The 21612-nt window shown below is 43.0% G+C and overlaps 1 protein-coding gene across 1 annotated transcript in view; it reads left to right on the forward strand.

Moving 5' to 3' along the window:
* The window catches only part of LOC126427962 (uncharacterized), a 184855-nt gene that overhangs the window by 92133 nt on the left and 71110 nt on the right, over positions 1-21612 (forward strand). The window contains exons 16-20 of the mRNA XM_050089850.1: positions 909-1213; positions 3391-3924; positions 12280-12704; positions 16143-16536; positions 17535-18468. Of these exons, the coding sequence (XP_049945807.1) occupies positions 909-1213; positions 3391-3924; positions 12280-12704; positions 16143-16536; positions 17535-18468 (2592 nt within the window). The remainder of the gene's footprint in view (positions 1-908; positions 1214-3390; positions 3925-12279; positions 12705-16142; positions 16537-17534; positions 18469-21612) is intronic.

Raw genomic sequence — 21612 nt, forward strand, 5'->3', positions numbered from 1 at the left:
TACGAAAATCTTATTTGAACAGACATATTTTTCTTTATTTAAACCTTCTGCAGTGATCAGTTTTTTGGCGCCTACATTGTTTCCATGTATTATTCAACCCCAGGCTATCAATTTTTTACCATAGTAATGCCACTTGTTGGCTCAGATGACTTTTGTTACTGTCACACAAAATGTGGAAGACAGGCCTCAAAAACAAAAGGACAACATGTTATCATCCATATTACTGACATATTCCCTAGGAGATAGTGTCCAGTCACATGATACTCACAGTGATTGTTTCCTTCATATCAAATGCTGCTTCTTTGGTGTGTCTATTTGGTAATTATGTAGCCAGTTTGAATCACATTATGGTATACTCACTAACTGGTCCATTTGTAATTCTAGAACTCAGTACAGTGTGTTAACTATAAACTAGCCAGTCAGCTCCCTAGTCTCGAATCAGTAGAAGTCCGGAGGGTTTGGTTGGCAGTCATTTGTTTATGGTTGTAACCAACATTGCCTAGCTAACAGAATTGTGTGAGGTAGTCATTGCTGTCAGCTTTGTTACTGTCTTGTACTTCTCTGTCATATCAATAGGTAAGATGATTTCAGGTCAGATTAGGAACAACATTTAAGAAATTTTTACCTGTGTGTGTGATGTCTGCTACTGCAGAAGTGAATTGCAGGTTAAGTGCTTGCACTATGGGAAGCATGCAAAGATTTTTCCACAAATGTAGATCCACACCTCAAGAGAGTATCTGGTGGCTGGACTCACTTCCTTGATTCCCTACAACTCTGTCTGGCAGTTGGCAAACTTAATAGTTAACACACTGAACTAATGAACTATGGGTATTCTTTGCAGACTCACAGTGGCATTGCTGTAGTTTAAACAGCAGACAGGTGGTTATATGGACTTCATTCCCACACAGGGCATCAGCGTGGACGTGGGCCCCGGTGGGTCGACGGTGCACACCAGGCCGGACTCTGCCCCCGGGGGTGGTAAGGAGACACACCGCATCCAGCCGAGTGGAGTCGTGCTGGATGCCCCCAGGCCACAGCCGCACCACCACGCTCACCCGGAGTCTCCTCTCATCCACCCGCCACCGCCACCCCCGCCCCCACCGCCTGCACAGTCATCGCAGCCGTCTCCCGTCAGGAGGCCACCCGTCACGCTGTACCGTCCCTCCACTGGGACGGGCGGCTCTGTGGCAGGAGGCAGGCCACACCAGTACAGGTAACCACTCTCTCCACTACCTCCTCGCTAACTGTGACCTCGTATCTAAGTCTGCACTGCCAAATGCAATGAACTCTGTGATACCAAACCACCTAGCTGAGTGAACCTGTGTGCTGGACTGGGATTCACACCTAGGATCTTTGCTTTTTGTGAACAAATGCTCTACCAACCAATCTACCTGTCACGACAAATAAGCCATTTTCACAGTCCGTGGATAAGGCATTTCTCCACAATATCATTTCTTCCATGAGTGCTGGACATCCCCAGGCCCCAGCCACACCACACACTCATCCGCGGACACTTTTCATCTACCCGTCACAGTCACACGTAAGCAGGAGAACGTCTGTGAAGTTTAGAAGTAAAAAGACGTACTAGCTTAATTAAGGCTTGAAGGCAAGTTTTATGTCATGTCTGGATAGCTCAGTTGGTGGAGCATTTTCCTGCAAATAGTAACAGATTCCAGTTTGAGTCCTAGTCTGCCACACAGTTGTTATCTGCCAGAAAGTTTGAAATCAGTCTGGTGTCTACTATAAAGTGAAAATTTATTCTGGCCATACAACACTAATGCTTAAACTATTTCTATTTTTCTGTGACACCATTGCAAAGACATTTCACAGTGCTGCAACTGAAATCGACCAGCCAGTGGTTATCACTTGAGTTAACACACACACTACAAGCATTGGCTGTCACCGTAAATGTCATATTTTTTACTACGAAAATCTTGCCACTATGGGACATGCTGTAAGCATAGAGATGGCAAAATTTTATCCATTTCTGACGTGCTGTCTCTTTGTAAAAACACATGTGTCACATTGCTGGTTATACATTGGACATAAAATGTCAGTATTTTCTATATGTCAGATTTTATAATATTGTCAGAAAAAGTCATATTTGGAAAAAGTTGTTAAGTTCTAAATGGTCAATTCTGTGACACATTTATCATTGTCAATTTTCAAACATGTTTGTCAAGAAATTTGTTTAACTTTGTTAAAAACAATTAAATAAAATTTCTAGAGCTAATTAATTACAATTAATCTAAGTATACATCATAACAGAAGTACAGAAATTTGCATGGAAAATTAAGCTTTGGATCTCTGATTTGTCAGAAAATTGTATCAACGTAGTTGATATGTCGACAGTATAATATTGATGTATTATCCACTGTTGGTTCAATCACAAGCACATGAATAGTATACACAAAGCATGAAACACTATCCATGATGATTCATTTCTCATGAGTTTCATAAATGAAAACACATTCATATACAAGATCAATGGGAAAAGAAGTGATCCTAATATCAAACCTTGTGGATCGCATAAATGATTTCCTCCAGAGTCATAAATGTCGCTGCTGTCACAGTTCATTGTGTTATGAGGATGTGCTGGAAAGTAGTGCCTCCAAATTTTTTATTCTTTTCTCAGTATTAGTCAGTCAATTTTTCCACATCAATGATGCAAGTTGCCACCCTCTGTTGCCAGAGGGCTCCGAATTGTAGACTGTAACATAACTATGTTCCTACATGAGAAATCCTTCAGAAAACTGAAAACATAAATTCAAAGATTTCTTTGACATGTAGATCCCTCCTCCTTCTGCTTGACAATGCCACACCACACACAAGTGCCATTATACCAGCAACAACCCGACTCCTTGGGTTCACTGTCATTGAATACAGTCACGACTAGATCCCACTAAATTTTTATCTGTTTCCAAAACATAAAGTACATCTTCAAGGACTTCACTTTGATAGTGATGAAGCTGTGCAAACAGAGGTGGTGGTGTGGCTCTGTCAAAAAAGTCAAACATTCTACAGTGATGGTACAAAGAAACTAGGCTCTCATTGGGAGAAATGTGTTTGTCACCAGGATGACTATATAGAAATGAAGAACAAAGATGTAGATAATTAATAAAGTGCGTTTTATTTAAAAAGCTTTTAGAGTTTACTCATAAAAAACTTGGAAGCATTACTTTCCACATGCCCTCGTATTTGGCACATATTTCTGTATTGTTTTTGTCAGATATGTTGTGTATCAGTTAATTACGTATGGAAAGATAAATTGGGTGTCCCTTCTCTAGAATTCCTTCATCATGAGGTCAGCCAGGAGAGCCACTTAATGGAAACCAGGTACATTTTCTAGAGTTTCAAGACCAATCTGACCTCTGCACGCTCTACCTACAGGTTTCCAGCACCGGTACATCCACTGCGGCCGTCAGACTTCATGACACCACCCCCACCACCTCCACACCTGCCGTCACGACCACCGGCGCCGCCTCCGACTCCTGGAGGCGTGCACCACGTGCACCAGCACCACCATCACCACCAGCAAGGCGGGCCACTAGTCATTCCACTCAGGCCCGAGGCTGGACTGCCCCCGCCTCCGGGGCACGACCATTTCCTCCACGAACACGATCACGACCACGACCTCCATATCCACGGCAACGACCACGAACTTCACGTTCACGGCCTCGAGCCGGAGCACGACCACACGACGAGGCTGCAACCGGTGAGAACTGGTGGCAGTGGCATCGTCGTCCGACCCGGCCCCGGGCCCGTCGACGTGTTCGTCAAGCCTGACGGTGAGCTCGTAGCAGCCGAGGATGACCTAGGTGTTGCCGGTTCCTCCAGACCGCTGCCACGGCCACCGGCACTTTCACCGAAGCCCTCGAGAAGGCCGCCGCCGACAAACCTTTTTGCCATCTGGCCGGGCAACAGGTGAGGCCTTATTGCAAACAACAGTATTTTCATAGGGGGTACTTTTGTTAGGTGGAATGTAGTTACACTGGGGTCATGACTTTTCCTATAAATTATTTATTGTAGAAGGTTTCTGTGTGTAAATGTTATTATTTATGGAAGAGCAGTTGAATGGAATGGATACTGTCTCGAAAAGAGGCTAGAGCATAAGCATAAAAGACAGTGAAACAAGGGTAATGGAACGTAGTTAAATTAAATGAGATGCTGCTGAGGACATTAGGTAAGGAAATAAGGCACTAAAAGTGGTACATGAACTTTGCTATTTGGGCAGCAGAATAACTGATAATGGCTGAAGTAGAGGGGATAAAATGCAGACTGGCTTTGCAAAGAAAGCATTTCAGGAAAAGAGAAATTTATTATCATCTAATACAAATTTAAGTTTCGGGAAGACTTCTTCTGAAGTCATTTGTCTGGAGTTTAGCTTTGTATAGAAGTGAAACATGGATGATAAACAGTTTAAACAAGAAGAGAACAGAAGCTTCTGAAGTGTGGTGCTGCAGAAGAGTGCTGACAATTAGATGGGTAGATCACGTAACTAATGAGGAGGTACTGAATCAAGTTGGGAAGAAAAAGAAAAAACGTCACTGGTTGACAAGACACATTGTTAGGTGTTAAGGAATTGTCAGTGTGGTATTTGAGGAAAGTGTGGTGGGTAAAAATTGCAGAAGGAGACCAAAGGACGAATACAGTAAACAGGTTCAATAGTTATACAGAGATTAAGAGGCTTGTGCAAATTAGACTAATGTGAAGAGCTGTATCAATCCAGTCTTTGAACTGTAACCAGTAGATGTAATTGCGGTGGTTCGTACGAACGCCGGGCTCAAATTGCGCATCTTCAGACCATTTGAGTTTTGCTGAAAATTCCTCATCCTCGAGCCGGGTTCGATTCCTGGCTGGCTCAGAGATTTTCTCTGCAAGGGGACTGGGTGTCCTGTCATCACTGTATGATCCTCGTCGACACATGACTCGCTGAAGTGGTGTCGAATAAGAAGACTTGCACCAGGTGATCAGTCTATCTGATGGAAGGCCGTAGCCACATGACATTTCATTTCATTGGTAACTGTTTGACATATTGTGTTCCTAATCTCACTGCCACTGGCAATGTACGTTGTGAATGTCCTCAGACTTCCCACAGCCTTCTGCTTCACCTCGGCCACTGTCACTATCTGACTGTCTTTCACTGTACCGACTCATCTTGAAGCCCTCACCCCCTGCTCATCTGTCCCACAATTTGGCAGTCTGACCAACCAGTGACCAATTTTGTAGCCACACCACACTTCTGCATGAGATTAGTAACTCTTAAGTCACTTTCTTTTGCAATTCTTAAATTACAAACAGTGAGTACATTTTTCCCCCTTTATTTAACACCTTCTAATGCACATGTTTCTCTAGAATGTCCACACACTAAAACACTCCAGACTGACAGTCTCGTGTAGTTTCCTATAGTGAATTATTTCTTTGGTTGTTTGACAAAATGATAAGGAAATGACATTATACTACTTTTGCCTATTTATGTACATTGTAATACATTTGTCTACATGGAAGATCAGCTGGAAGTCATTGCACAAATGTTGATATACTGCATGTCTTTATGTATTCTGTATAGATTTTCTAACCATCAATATCCTGTATCAAATTGCATAGTCCTTTGAGGATCTACCACCATTAATTACCATCTCATTTATATGTACTGTGAATTACTACATTCCCAAGGCATTTCTCTGATGCAACTTGCAATGCAGCTTTCACTTTTGGTTCTTATCTGACTGAAGAAAAGACACAAACAGGTCTGTATTATGCAGACCACCACCAGATATTGATTGTGTCAGGTGATTAAGTCAGCTGTATTCACACACTACACAACCTCCCTCACAGATTTCAAAATTTTCACAGCTTTCATTGAAGCTCATAGTCCCCTTATGGTGCCATAGTTACCACAGTCTTATGTCTCCTCTTCTCGCCCCCCCCCCCCCCTCCGCCACTCTCTCTCTCTTGTTCTTGTTATTGTTGTTGTTGTCTTCAGTCCTGAGACTGGTTTGATGCAGCTCTCCATGCTACTCTATCCTGTGCAAGCTTCTTCATCTCCCAGTACTTGCTGCAACCTACATCCTTCTGAATCTGCTTAGTGTATTCATCTCTTGGTCTCCCTCTACGATTTTTACCCTCCACGCTGCCCTCCAATGCTAAATTTGTGATCCCTTGATGCCTCAGAACATGTCCTACCAACTGGTCCCTTCTTCTTGTCAAGTTGTGCCACAAACTCCTCTTCTCCCCAATTCTATTCAATACCTCCTCATTAGTTACGTGATCTACCCATCTAATCTACAGCATTCTTCTGTAGCACCACATTTTGAAAGCTTCTGTTCTCTTCTTGTCCAAACTATTTATTGTCCACGTTTCACTTCCATACATGGCTACACTCCATACAAATACTTTCAGAAATGACTTCCTGACACTTAAATCTATACTCGATGTTAACAAATTTCTCTTCTTCAGAAATGCTTTCCTTGTCATTGCCAGTCTACATTTTATATCCTCTCTACTCTGACCATCATCAGTTATTTTGCTCCCCAAATAGCAAAACTCCTTTACTACTTTAAGTGTCTCATTTCCTAATCTAATTCCCTCAGCATCACCTGATTTAATTCGACTATATTCCATTATCCTCATTTTGATTTTGTTGATGTTTGTCTTATATCCTCCTTTCAAGACACTGTCCATTCTGTTCAACTGCTCTTCCAAGTCCTTTGCTGTCTCTGACAGAATTACAATGTCATCAGCGAACCTCAACATTTTTATTTCTTCTCCATGAACTTTAATACCTACTCCGAATTTTTCTTTTGTTTCCTTTACTGCCTGCTCAATATACAGATTGAATAACATTGGGGAGAGGCTACAACCCTGTCTCAATCCCTTCCCAACCGCTGCTTCCCTTTCATGCCACTTGACTCTTATAACTGCCATCTGGTTTCTGTACAAATTGTAAATAGCCTTTCGCTCCCTGTATTTTACACCTGCCACCTTTAGAATTTGGAAAGAGAGTGTTCCAGTCGACATTGTCAAAAGCTTTTTCTAAGTCCACAAATGCTAGAAATGTAGGTTTGCCTTTCCTTAATCTATTTTCTAAAATAAGTCATAGGGTCAGTATTGCCTCACGTGTTCCAACAATTCTGCGGAATCCAAACTGATCTTCGCCGAGGTCAGCTTCTACCAGTTTTTCCATTCGTCTGTAAAGAATTCGCGTTAGTATTTTGCAGCGGTGACTTATTAAACTGGTAGTTCAGTAATTTTCACATCTGTCAACACCTGCTTTCTTTGGGATTGGAATTATTATGTTCTTCTTGAAGTCTGAGGGTATTTCGCCTGTCTCATACATCTTGCTCACCAGATGGTAGAGTTTTGTCAGGACTGGCTCTCCCAAGGCCGTCAGTAGTTCCAATGGAATTTTGTCTACTCCCGGGGCCTTGTTTCGACTCAGGTCTTTCAGTGCTCTGTCAAACTCTTCACACAGTATCGTATCTCCTATTTCATCTTCATCTACATCCTCCTCCATTTCCATAATATTGTCCTCAAGTACATCGCCCTTGTATAAATCCTCTATATACTCCTTCCACCTTTCTGCTTTCCCTTCTTTGCTGAGAACTGGGTTTCCATCTGAGCTCTTTATATTCATACAAGTGGCTCTTTTCTCCAAAGGTCATTTTAATTTTCCTGTAGGCAGAATCTGTCTTACCCCTAGTGAGATAAGCCTCTACATCCTTACATTTGTCCTCTAGCCATCCCTGCTTAGCCATTTTGCACTTCCTGTCGATCTCATTTTTGAGACGTTTGTATTCCCTTTTGCATGCTTCATTTACTGCATTTTTATATTTTCTCCTTTCATCAATTAAATTCTATATTTCTTCTGTTACCCAAGGATTTCTACTAGCCCTCGTCTTTTTACCTACTTGATCCTCTGCTGCCTTCACTACTTCATCCCTCAGAGCTACCCATTCTTCTTCTACTGTATTTCTTTCCCCCATTCCTGTCAATTTTTCCCTTATGCTCTTCCTGAAACTCTGTACAACCTCTGGTTTAGTCAGTTTATCCATCTCCTTAAATTCCCACCTTTTTGCAGTTTCTTCAGTTTTAATCTACAGGTCATAACCAATAGATTGTGGTCAGAGTCCACATCTGCCCCTGGAAATGTCTTACAATTTAAAACCTGGTTCCTAAATCTCTGTCTTACCATTATATAATCTATCTGATACCTTCTAGTATCTCCAGGATTCTTCCATGTATACAACCTTCTTTTATGATTCTTGAACCAAGTATTAGCTATGATTAAGTTGTGCTCTGTGCAAAATTCTACCAGACGGCTTCCTCTTTCATTTCTCTCCTCCAATCCATATTCACCCACTATGTTTCCTTCTCTCCCTTTTCCTACTCTCAAATTCCAGTCACCCATGACTATTAAATTCACTACCTGAATAATTTCTTTTATCTCATCATACATTTCATCAATTTCTTCATCATCTGCAGAGCTAGTTGGCATATAAACTTGTACTACTGTAGTAGGCATGGGCTTTGTGTCTATCTTGGCCACAGTAATGCGTTCACTATGCTGTTGATAGTAGCTTACCTGCACTTCTAATTTTTTATTCATTATTAAACCTACTTCTGCATTACCCCTATTTGATTTTGTATTTATAACCCTGTATTCACCTGACCAAAAGTCTTGTTCCCCCTGCCACCGAACTTCACTAATTCCCACTATATCTAACTTCAACCTATCCATTTCCCTTTTTAAATTTTCTAACCTACCTGCCCGATTAAGGGATCTGACATTCCACGCTCCGATCTGTAGAACACCAGTTTTCTTTCTCCTGATAATGACGTCCTCTTGAGTAGTCCCCACCCGGAGATCCGAATGGGGGACTATTTTACGTCCGGAATATTTTACCCAAGAGGACGCCATCATCATTTAACCATACAGTAAAGCTGCATTCCCTTGGGAAAAGTTACGGCTGTAGTTTCCCCTTGATTTCAGCCATTCGCAGTACCAGCACAGCAAGGCAATTTTGGTTAGTGTTGCAAGGCCAGATCAGTCAATCATCCAGACTGTTGCCCCTGCAACTACTGAAAAGGCTGCTGCCCCTCTTCAGGAATCACACGTTTGCTGGCCTCTCAACAGATACCCCTCCAACGACAAGGTCTCTCTCTCTTAAAATTTGGATTTTGAAATTGTTGAACTTCTGTCTTGTACATCATTTGACTCATTTAGAATTTGTCAAACTTTGAGACGACTTTGTGACGGACCGGAATTCAAACCCAGCTGTTCTGCTTATTAGGCAGATGCACCAACCACAAACCAATAAGGCACATATTTTCAACCTTCCATTGATGTAAATCAATGCCCACTAGCATCAAATGTCTTTAATTTCCTGGTGTCTTGATTCATAGCAGCTGCAGTATCAAAATAGTATCTGTTCACTTGCATGTACTGAAAGAACAGACACTACATACGTAATTAATTATAGTGATGACAACCAATGATCCCTCCATTACAGATGCACACCAAGCACAAATTCTTACGTGAATGCTGCCAATAATGAGGTTAATGAGGAGGGGCATGACATCAGGAGTGTGGGTCAGTTGAGAATTTGGGTCTGATGGGAGACGTGTTCAGGTGGTCCCTGTGTCCAGATGATGCAGTAGTCTGTAGTGTGTAGTCTCTAGTCATAGTAGTCTGCAATGTGAGCAGGAGATCTGGGTTCGAATCCCAGTCAGTACAAATTTTCAAATTTCTCCGTTGATATAAATCAATGCTCACAGGCAGCCAATGTCTTTATTTCTTTTGTGTCTAGAAAATTAGAGAATTTAGATGTCACATGGTAAAGCTCCATATGTCATATGTGAAAGGAACAGTGAAGAGGGTGGTAGCGGAAGTACCCTCTGCGAAACACCTTAATGTGGCTTGTGAAGTGTAGATCCATATACAGATGTAGACTTAGATTTAGCAATACAAAGGTGTACTATATTACAGCATTAGGTTTAATAGTAAAATAGCCTGCAATATTAATTTCAAGAGGTCCTGTGAAGATACTCTTCGGTGGAATAAAAAAAAAAAAAAAAAAAAACAAGTTGCTCAACAGGAAGTTCTTCAGTTCAGTCTTAAACCCCATCATATTATCTACATGACATTTATGTGGTCTAGCAGGTTGTGGAATACATATGCACCCAGGTATGTGATTCCTTTTCGTGATAGTGCCAATCCTTCAATATATTTGTAGAGATTGGTACTGTTGTTATATTTGTTCTTTACCTTACATTTTAAGAATAGAGCAATATTAGTAGTGACAAAGGACATTAGTGAATATACAATCATCTTGCTATTGGGAGCTCTTGTTAACATTTCTGAATTAAAACTGTCTTTTTAAACTCTGCCTTCTGCAAGACACAAGGTATTTCCTGTTTCCATTCTTTACTCACACATGCCATCTTCTGTTGGTGTAGATTTATTTATACACTCCTGGAAATGGAAAAAAGAACACATTGACACCGGTGTGTCAGACCCACCATACTTGCTCCGGACACTGCGAGAGGGCTGTACAAGCAATGATCACACGCACGGCACAGCGGACACACCAGGAACCGCGGTGTTGGCCGTCGAATGGCGCTAGCTGCGCAGCATTTGTGCACCGCCGCCGTCAGTGTCAGCCAGTTTGCCGTGGCATACGGAGCTCCATCGCAGTCTTTAACACTGGTAGCATGCTGTGACAGCGTGGACGTGAACCGTATGTGCAGTTGACGGACTTTGAGCAAGGGCGTACAGTGGGCATGCGGGAGGCCGGGTGGACGTACCGCCGAATTGCTCAACACGTGGGGCGTGAGGTCTCCACAGTACATCGATGTTGTCGCCAGTGGTCGGCGGAAGGTGCACGTGCCCGTCGACCTGGGACCGGACCGCAGCAACGCACGGATGCACGCCAAGACCGTAGGATCCTACGCAGTGCCGTAGGGGACCGCACCGCCACTTCCCAGCAAATTAGGGACACTGTTGCTCCTGGGGTATCGGCGAGGACTATTCGCAACCGTCTCCATGAAGCTGGGCTACGGTCCCGCACACCGTTAGGCCGTCTTCCGCTCACGCCCCAACATCGTGCAGCCCGCCTCCAGTGGTGTCGCGACAGGCGTGAATGGAGGGACTAATGGAGACATGTCGTCTTCAGCGATGAGAGTTGCTTCTGCCTTGGTGCCAATGATGGTCGTATGCGTGTTTGGCGCCGTGCAGGTGAGCGCCACAATCAGGACTGCATACAACCGAGGCACACAGGGCCAACACCCGGCATCATGGTGTGGGGAGCGATCTCCTACACTGGCCGTACACCACTGGTGATCGTCGAGGGGACACTGAATAGTGCACGGTACATCCAAACCGTCATCGAACCCATCGTTGTACCATTCCTAGACCGGCAAGGGAACTTGCTGTTCCAACAGGACAATGCACGTCCGCATGTATCCCGTGCCACCCAACGTGCTCTAGAAGGTGTAAGTCAACTACCCTGGCCAGCAAGATCTCCGGATCTGTCCCCCATTGAGCATGTTTGGGACTGGATGAAGCGTCATCTCACGCGGTCTGCACGTCCAGCACGAATGCTGGTCCAACTGAGGCGCTAGGTGGAAATGGCATGGCAAGCCGTTCCACAGGACTGCATCCAGCATCTCTACGATCGTCTCCATGGGAGAATAGCAGCCTGCATTGCTGCGAAAGGTGGATATACACTGTACTAGTGCCGACATTGTGCATGCTCTGTTGCTTGTGTCTATGTGCCTGTGGTTCTGTCAGTGTGATCATGTGATGTATCTGACCCCAGGAATGTGTCAATAAAGTTTCCCCTTCATGGGACAATGAATTCACGGTGTTCTTATTTCAATTTCCAGGAGTGTATAAAAATATAAAAAATATAATACAGAGTTTTTTTAGGCCTAAAACTATAACATGTGCATTTTTATATGTTGTGTGCTATCAAAGGTCAATAATCATTGGAAGGATTCTTATTCAGAGATTGCTCATTCTCTTCAGTCAACTTTAACCATTCTCAAGTAGTTAGCAGAGAGACAAGATAAGGTAATCATTTTCTCTGTCATTTTGATGATCAGAGCCCCATTCAATTCTATGATAAGTATCCACTGTCACTCACAGGAGGATTACAGATGTAGATGTTGAAGTAGCTGCAAAATGGAGAAATGTGTGGCGTATTGAAAGCTTTTTATTTATTCTCAGACTATGTTGTAAGAAGACTGAGTTTACAAGAGACTGTGCTGTCCCCACAGGTACAACAGCAGCAGACCACAGCAGGGAACCTGGCCTCTGCCCCCACAGCAGGTAGCCAGGCCTCCACCCCCACAGCAGGGAGCATGGCCTCCACCCCCACAGCAGGGAGCCAGGCCTCCACCCCCACAACAGGGATCCAGGCCTCCGCCCCCACAGCAGGGAGCCAGGCCTCCGCCCCCACAGCAGGGAGCCAGGCCTCCGCCCCCACAGCAGGGAGCCAGGCCTCCGCCCCCACAGCAGGGAGCCAGGCCTCCGCCCCCTCAGCAGGGAGCCAGGCCCCCACCCCCACAGCAGGGATCCAGGCCTCCGCCCCCACAGCTGGGGGCCAGGCCTCGACCCGGAGACGGTCTGCCTCAGCAGCCACCGCTGCAGCACGGCTTCCACGAGGTGCACCTGGTGCCCGGCATCAAAGACACACCAACAGGTAAGCTACGGGCCACCGTGGGAGCATTAACTAGTATGTGCCTGAAGGGTTCTAGGTATGATCGTGGGTACACTCCTTGCCCCCATCCCGCTATTTCAGTATTTGGATTCCCCTTACTAGGCAAAGACTGTTAGCAGTGAAGTAACTTCTCTTCAGTGTTCGTCTATGCATGAGAGGAAAATAAAATTACTGAAATAAAAATCAATTTTAATACATCAAGTTTTTAAACCAGACTAAAAAGTATAAAATAACTTCTCCTTGACCCATACAGATTCCTAAACCATACAGATAATCCAGAAACTTTGTGAGTATGAATTTATATAGCTATGAACATGCTTGTTAAGATTCACAATGAAAAACACAGGCTGCATGCAATAGATAATAGTAAGGAGGTGAACTATTCATGCATCCATTGTGTATTACATGTACCCCACATTTTTAGCTTTAAATCTTACAAGTATTTTCATGTTGTTGTTGTTGTTGCTGTTGTTGTTGTTGTGGTCTTCAGTCCTGATACTCGTTTGATGCAGCTCTCCATGCTACCCTATCCTGTGCAAGCTTCTTCATCTCCCAGTACTTACTGCAACCTACATCCTTCTGAATCTGCTTAGTGTATTCATCTCTTGGTCTCCCTCTACGATTTTTACCCTCCACGCTGCTCTCCAATGCTAAATTTGTGATCCCTTGATGCCTCAGAACATGTCCTACTAACCGGTCCCTTCTTTTTGTCAAGTTGTGCCACAAACTCCTCCCCAATTCTATTCAGTACTTCATCATTATTTATGTGATCTACCCATCTAATTTTCAGCATTCTTCTGTAGCACCACATTTCAAAAGCTTCTTGTCCAAACTATTTATCATCCATGTTTCACTTCCATACATGGCTACACTCCATACACATTTTCATAGTTATTAAAAATTCACACTCACAATTTTCAGGACTGTCTGTGTAGGACTAAGAGAAATTATATCATAATTTTTCATCTGATTTAGAAATGTGGTATATTAAAAGTTGATTTTTATTTAAATAATTGTCTTTTGCTATTCAGTCTCATCTGTGTGGAATATTTCAACCAATTTCAAACACTTTGATGGGGTTTCAACAGAGACGTACAGTAAATTTTATGTTTATTTCAGTATACCTTCACCTTATTCAACCAATATTTCGATTCCTTCTATGAATATATGAAAAACGACTGCAAAAGTAAAAATTATTGAGGTTCAAGCTCATGTGGAGGCTTACCAGCAATTGTACTCCCCACAAAACAGTGGTAGACAAAATACTCTTCTCTACACGCCAGACAAGAAAGTGAGCTAATGTTGAATTGTTAACCACTTCTAAGGAATGCTAAAAGTATCAAGTATCTAGCTCATCTGCAAATGACAGCAGTAAACAAAGTACCCTCCAACATACACTAGAGAAGAAAGTCAAGTCTCTGTTCCAGCAGAAAGTTAGTTTAAAATCAATTGCAAACTTGTACTGAACAGACAGACAAACAAGAAAGTGACCTTATAAGACAGTGGTCAAAAGTAAAATTTAAAATGCTAAGAACAGTGAGGATATGCATAATTTGATGTTAGTGATGGGCATTTTTCATCTCTGTGATGGTAATAATGGAGGAGCAAGTTATATGTATTAAAAAAAAAGAAAAATCTGATGTATATGGAGGAAGGAATCAATAGTTGGGAGACATTTATTTATTTATTTATTTATTTATTTATTTATTCATTCGTGGAAGAGGGAGGGTTCAAGCCTTAATCTAGGTTGGTCTTGGTGAGGTAGGTTTAAATTAATCAATTAATAGGATAGGTATATCAACAATATAGGAAAAGATAGATTGCCACATAAGGCCTTCATCAGTAAATGCACACACGAATGAATGTGAAGTGTTTGTAGGTGAAAGGAAGGTAGTTCATGCTGGTACAGCTGTCACCAGAGCCCTGAAAGATGGGCTACACAAATGGATATTGTGATGCAAATTTAGGAGAGCATTAGGACAGATGTTTCAGGTGTTTGAGGATGTTAGAAAACTTTAATAGCTGATAGAGGAAATGAATAAGGGAGGATAAACAGATGTAGAAATCAACACAAGAATTTCAATGGATGTTAAAACTTGAGAGAACTACATGCTCTTACAACATTTTGAGAGGCAAAGATGAGGGGAAGGGGAATGGGGCAATTGGGGGGGGGGGGGGGGCGGATATTGTATGTATGGATGATCATCAAGGGGTGTGATCAACATGTTCAGGAGGTTACAAGTTTTAATATGTTGTGGACAGTAGATGGAGTCTCCAACTTACTTTTTGACCAAGTGTTAGTCTGAGATATTTCATGTTTTAGTTAGATGGTTTGGATGTTTGTGAATTGTGATGTACATGTTTCTGCAACAGACTGCTTAGGTGGGTTTTCCGTATAATTATTTCCAGGATTTGGTCAGGTTAGTGGAGAGGTACCATCAGTTACAAGGACAGATGTTTTTTCTTGTATTTGTTGCCTGGGATTTTGTCATGTTGATGAGAGGCTCCATTACGTAGTGGTGAAATTGTTTATGTGGAGCTGAAGGGATCATTTGGATGAATGGATAGTGGGTGGGGGATGGATAGTACTAAAGGTGGCGCCATCAACATATTAGATGAATGAACTGGAATGGAGGCTTCTAAGACTCAGATAAACAAATGGTGATCTCTGCAACATTCTGCAGTTGGGTGTGGTAAGGCTACATCTCTGATGTTGTGTATAGTCTGTCCAGGTGCAAGTGCACACTTGCTGATGGCAACAGCGCTATTCTGAGACTCTGGAAAGAAATTTTTATATGCACAGATCATATGAAATATGTTTAACATAACCATTGGCAGCTACTATTACTCTCCGTTGCAGGTAAGAAATGTGAGAAAATGTGAAGGGAAAATGTCATGGATCTACAGTATCTGCACACACCTTGCTCATTAGCATTATAACTCATAATTGTGTACCCCATGTTTTGTGGAAGAATGAGTCAACTAAGAGAAATGAAGAGCTAGAATTAGGGAATGATGGTAGGGCACCACATGTATTGGCAGTGCGTTTGAGAAGTTTCACTGGAGCTGTATGTTACAAGAATCATTTTCATCGGTGCCACTGCCAAGTGGAGACACAGTGGAAGCCCCATAAAGTACATTCTACCAAACTCAGAGACAATGTGGATGACTCCACATAAGAATAACCTGCAGTTGTTTGCAGTTACTTGCAAATATTCTTGACAATGTAGTTAAAGAAGGGCAGTACATTTGCAATGTACTAAGTAAAAACGTATACTGAAAGCCACCATGACATCCATCAGATTTCTACCTTTAGTGTATCACATCTAACAACTTTAGAGTTGAACCAGTTGCTACTCACATGATACGAGAATGATTAATGTTGTCAAATGAAGCAATTGATTAGGAAATAATCTTCAGTTCCAGGTTTTGTGAGTGGCCATCCCAAACCACCACTGGACTTCCACGGCCAGCCCCACCGGCAGCGGCCACCGCCCGTGACGGACGCTGACAACAACATCATTGTCGGACACGTGCCACACTTCAACGAGCTGCACAGCCCCGTGCCTCCGGAGGACTTGCGGCCACACGTAGTCACTGTGGGTGAGCCTGCAAACGAGGTGGACGAGCCTTCGGGAACCGTGCATCACCATGAGCACCATCATCACCACACAGCTGGTGAGGTCTCCAGCCCAGACAGTGGCCCGAATGTCGGTGTCCGTCCAGACGGACAGCCTCCACAGGGTGGAATACATTTCCCCAGTGCTGCTGACCAGTTCGATGTGGGAGAGGATGCTGCACTGGACGAGAAAAGGTGTGTCACACGGGCAGGTTGTTTCCTTTATACCAATGGCTACACTATGTGACACATTAGAAGGTGACTCCCTGTTCTATGGATCTGCCCCTTACCCAACACTGCCCGAAACCAATGAGAAATAATCACATTTAGGGACACAGTCACGAGTAATGCCAGACACTGATAGCTGCTCTCCTCTATACTGTGCTGAGGCCATACTTTGGTGGGAATATGGTTTCATTCATTGTGATCAGCAGCAGAATGTTGAAAGACTTTGCATTGTGGCAGGTGCCTCCCCTCTATTTGCCACCTTCCACATTAGGTTCAATTGACAGGCATTGTTCCCTGCAGACAAATGGATATTTAAAGTTGGTTATGCCCAAATGTCCAGTTTAAATGACTGTCAGTATCTGTCACTGGTTTGACCTACAAGAGAACAATTTAATGCCACCATAGACAAATTTGAATATTATTAGGCCCACTGCAGTCTGCACTTTCCTCCAGTATTGGTGCATGAACTAGAATGGATTTTGTTTCCATTAATCGACCTCCTTCCCAGTCTGCTCTCACCCCCTCACCTGCCCCACTCCCCTCTCTCTCCACGAGTGTTTGGGATGATATGGATGACAAAATTACTCATTGGTCATAAGCTGTGTATGAGGTCTGTTCCTATCTTATTTATTCCAAGATTTTTATTTCTCAGTTTTTGTTCCATCTGCTTGTCAGCCATAAGTTCTGTGCTACAAAGCAACCCAGAAATTTCTGGAAATGGCTGCACTATTAGCAACCTTACATATCTTACATTAGAATCATACAAATCTCTTTCCATCAACAAATATTTATAACTTGTTGCCTGTTTCATTCATTGTTCATTTGTTATTATAGAATACTTTAGTGGTGTTACAAAAAGAATGTTTGTTAATTTTTGTAATAGTATTAATATTCATAAATTCTGTTTCTGATAAAAAGTGTGTATCAACACGGTGAGAGAAATGTCATTTATCTGTATCTAATAGCGATCCAGACAGCACTGGAGCAGCGTCTGGCACTGATGGGAGCCCAGATCCACCAGCAGATGGCTCAGATGGAGATGAGGGTGAACCGGACGGCAATCTGCACGGTGGAACCCAGACTGAACGGCCGCTGGTGATAGTGTCGCCAGATAACGAACCCGGTTACCATCACGATAGCCACACTGGCACCGCGACACTGGAATCGGACCACCAGGATGAGAAACTGTCTCGAAATGAGATACCTGTACTGGGAGTCGGAGAAGAGAGGCCTTCACATCCACACGTAGGAAGCTCTGGCTGGCAGATCGTCGGTTCCCAGGAAGATAACCCCAATGCTCACCACGGCATTGGCAGTGACGGTCCAGATGGTGAGGTTGTGGTGCCTGGTGTCGGTCCACCATACCAGGCAGCCGGATATCGCCCTCCGGGTTGGCACACCGGAGGATCGGGCCACCTGGTAGTATCTGCCGGCGACGAGAGCGGTCCGGGCCGGGACCACCCGTCCGGAGACGAGTCGGACATCCACTACGGGCGGCCTCACATCTCCGCCGGTGGGACACTGGAGGGTGCGAGGCCACACTGGCCCGGTGACGCCCTGAGGCCACCGGCCGAGACTCCCGTCGTCGGCAACCGGCAGCCGCCGGGCTTCGAGGGCACCGAAGAGGGAGACTTCGGGCAGGAGGTGCCTCCGTTCAAGGCCATGGGTGAGGACGTGTCTGCCGTGGTGGACTCGGTTCTGAGACCGCCGTCGCTGAACCTGCCGCCGGCGACCGCAGTTCGCCCCACGCAGCCGCCACCTCCTCCGCCCCCCCCACCCCCGAGGGTGACGGTGCTCACAGACCACCAGCACAACAACAAACCCCACCGGCCACCTGTCATTGTTCTGGGCCGACCGGCCGAGTTCCCGGGCGATGTCGTCACCCGTCGACCGACACAGGTTAGTGTTCGCTTAAATCATCTGTCGTCTAACATCTCTGACAGAATGACCTCTTCTTTGCTGACTGGCACGTTTTCCAAAAACATCAATAATTTGAAATGCAAGTTGTACTTTTCTCTCACGGCGTTCCCAAACTGTATTTCAAACAAGTAAGGTGCGTGCTATATTTCTTGACTTCCAAAAAGCATTTGGCTCCACACCACATCTATGCTTATTATCAAAAGCATAGCCTATGGTATATTGAGTGAAATTTCCGATTGTATTGAAGAGTTTTTGGTGGGGGCATCCAGCATGTTATCTCTAATGGGGAGCCATTGACAGAGATAGGAGCAACTTCAGGTATGTCTCAAGGAAATATGTTGGGACCCTTGCTGTCTATGATGTACATTAATGACCTTGCAGGCAATATTAATAACCACCTCAGATTTTTCACCAGTGATGCACCTCTTTTTAAGTACTTTCTGAAAAGCTGGACAAATATTCAGTATGATCGTGATAAGATATCAAAGTGGTGCAAATACCGCCTACTTGCTGTAATTGTTCAGAAATGGAAAATTGTGCACTCCACAAAATAAAACAAAAAACATAGTACACTATGACTACAATATCAGTAACACACAACTGAAATCTTTCAACTCGTACAAATACAGGGGTCCAACACTTTGTACGAATACGAAATGGAACAATCACATAGGCTTGGTCGTAGATAAAGCAAGTGGCAGAGTTTTCTTCACTCTCAGGATACGGAGACAATGCAGGCAGTCTACAAATCAGACTGCTTCCAAACCACTTGTGTGACCCATCTTAAAATGTTGCTCAACTGTGTGAGACCCATTCCAAAGAGGACTAACCAGGGGATTTTGAATGAATATAAAGAAGGGCACTAAAAATGCTCACATGTTTGTTTGACTCATGAGAGAGCATTACAGAAATGCTAAAAAACTTGAATTCACCGACTCTTGAAGATAACATGCAAAATAACCAGTATTACGTGAATAATCTTAAGGTTCTTTTCAGCCCCTATGTGTCACTCCCATGGGGACCTTGAAAACAAGGTTTGACTAATTAAAGCAAGCACTGAGGACTTTAAGTAGTTGTTCTTGTCACATCCCATATGTTAATGGAACAGGAAGAAAACCTAACATGTTGTACCATGCTAAGTACCCTCTCCCAGTGGTTTGCGGTGTAAGGATGTAGCAGGTGGTTTTAATTAAAAGTTCAGATACTTGCAGAGGTCCAGTGGGCAGTAATTATCACATGGTGAAACTTGGTAGATATGATAATGCATTAATGCAGAACCAATTTACACAGGAAAAAAATTAGATCCAATTTTGGTCACCAGGTGCAAATGTGGTGCTGTACAGCATCTCACAGATGTCTCTGGTGCTCATATTGAACAGTCTGTGTGAGTGGCTGTTTATAATAAAATCAAATTATGCCTTTCTCTCTTGTTTGTCCTTTTCTGCCCATGTTCCATTCCTAATCAGTTGTAAATGGAAACATTTATATACATCTCTCTTGCATTCACAGTGCCAGATTTGCACTTGGTGTACAAAATTGGAATTGGATTTCCAGCATATATCAGCTCTGCATTAACACATTAGAATATCTGCCAAGTTTCACTACCATATGATAATTACAGATCACATTGGACCTCTGTGAGTAGCTGCTCTATGATTATAGCCACCCAGTAGATGCAGATGTGACAGCATCAAATTGACAAAAGATGTGTGTTTTTTGTACTGTTGGCACCAGGGCCACCATTGTAGCCAACCCTTATGCTTCATGGAAGAAAATAAATACTTTTTGTTCCCCTCTTCACTTCTATTCCTTTATCTGCATAAAACTATATTTGTGGTTTACCAGTTTTGTATCAGTTTCAAAGCTGCATATCCAGGCAAAAGTATGCAGGGATTATGTAAGCCAATGTTGATGATGAATGGTATGCATCTGCATGTTCAGCAGAGTTGTGGATTCCATTTTGTGCATAATATTTGGATGAGTGATGCAGCCATCTTCTTCACATGCTGCGAGTTGTGCTGTTAGGCGTAACCACTGCCTGAACAACAACCAGAGGGAACTGTTGTCAGTCATACACTGCTGTACCCTTTGATGCCTACAACTACATCTACATACATACTTTCCAAGCGATCTTACATTGTGTAATGCAGAGTATCCTGTATCACAATTAGTCATTTCCTTTCCTGTTCCACTCACAGACAGAGCAAAACAAAAATGACTGTCTGTATGCCTCTGAATGATCCCTGATTTCTCATATCTCGGCTTCATGCTCCTTATCTGAACTGTACATTGGCAGCAGTCCTTCCCACCAAGAAGTCCTCAATCCAGGTACATGTTTTGCATGTATCATTTGTATGATTAATCGCAGTGATGTGGATTGAGTCACTTTATATTCATATTGCACATTCATACATAAATATAATGACATGCTGATCATTTGCAAGGATTTGTTTAAAATACAGATGTGAATTAGTAATTCCTGTCTGCCACTTTGAGATATTACATATATAGAAATTACTCTACAGAATATAAGGAGTTTTTGAGAAATCGATTTCAGTTTGTTTTCAAGTTTGCTGCCTATCAGTCATTTTATATCACTGGGTAAGTAATCAAATAGTTTGGCGACAGCAATGTGCATCTCTTTTCCTGCTGATGATGACCTTAATGTGGAATAATGAATGTCAATTTTTGTTTGGATATAATAATTGTGTACATCATTGGTCCTTCTGAAAACTGTAGTGGGTCATTTACAATAAATTACCTGAGGGAATACATACACTGTGAAGCAATAGTCAAAATTCCTAAATCCTTAAACAGATGTAGTGGTTGTGCACCCTGTATTATCCTTACAGCACATTTTTGAAAAATGGAGCCTTTCTTAGCAGGAGCAAGCTTTGCCTGCAGGGGGACTGTTAAAACTAAGATTTCAAAACTTTAGAAAACTTTATTTCCTAAAAATTAGCTACCCCAGTACATCATTCCATATTATATTTTTGAAAGTAAAGCCGCATATTATGTTAACTTACAGATTTACCTCTGCCCACAGTTTGTAGTGATGCAAAGTGCAATGTGGCCAAATAGAGTTGTTATAGGAGTTCAAAAACGATTTTTTAAAATTCTCAT

The sequence above is a fragment of the Schistocerca serialis genome, chromosome 12 (assembly GCF_023864345.2).
Source record: "Schistocerca serialis cubense isolate TAMUIC-IGC-003099 chromosome 12, iqSchSeri2.2, whole genome shotgun sequence".
In the NCBI taxonomy this organism is placed as follows: domain Eukaryota; kingdom Metazoa; phylum Arthropoda; class Insecta; order Orthoptera; family Acrididae; genus Schistocerca; species Schistocerca serialis.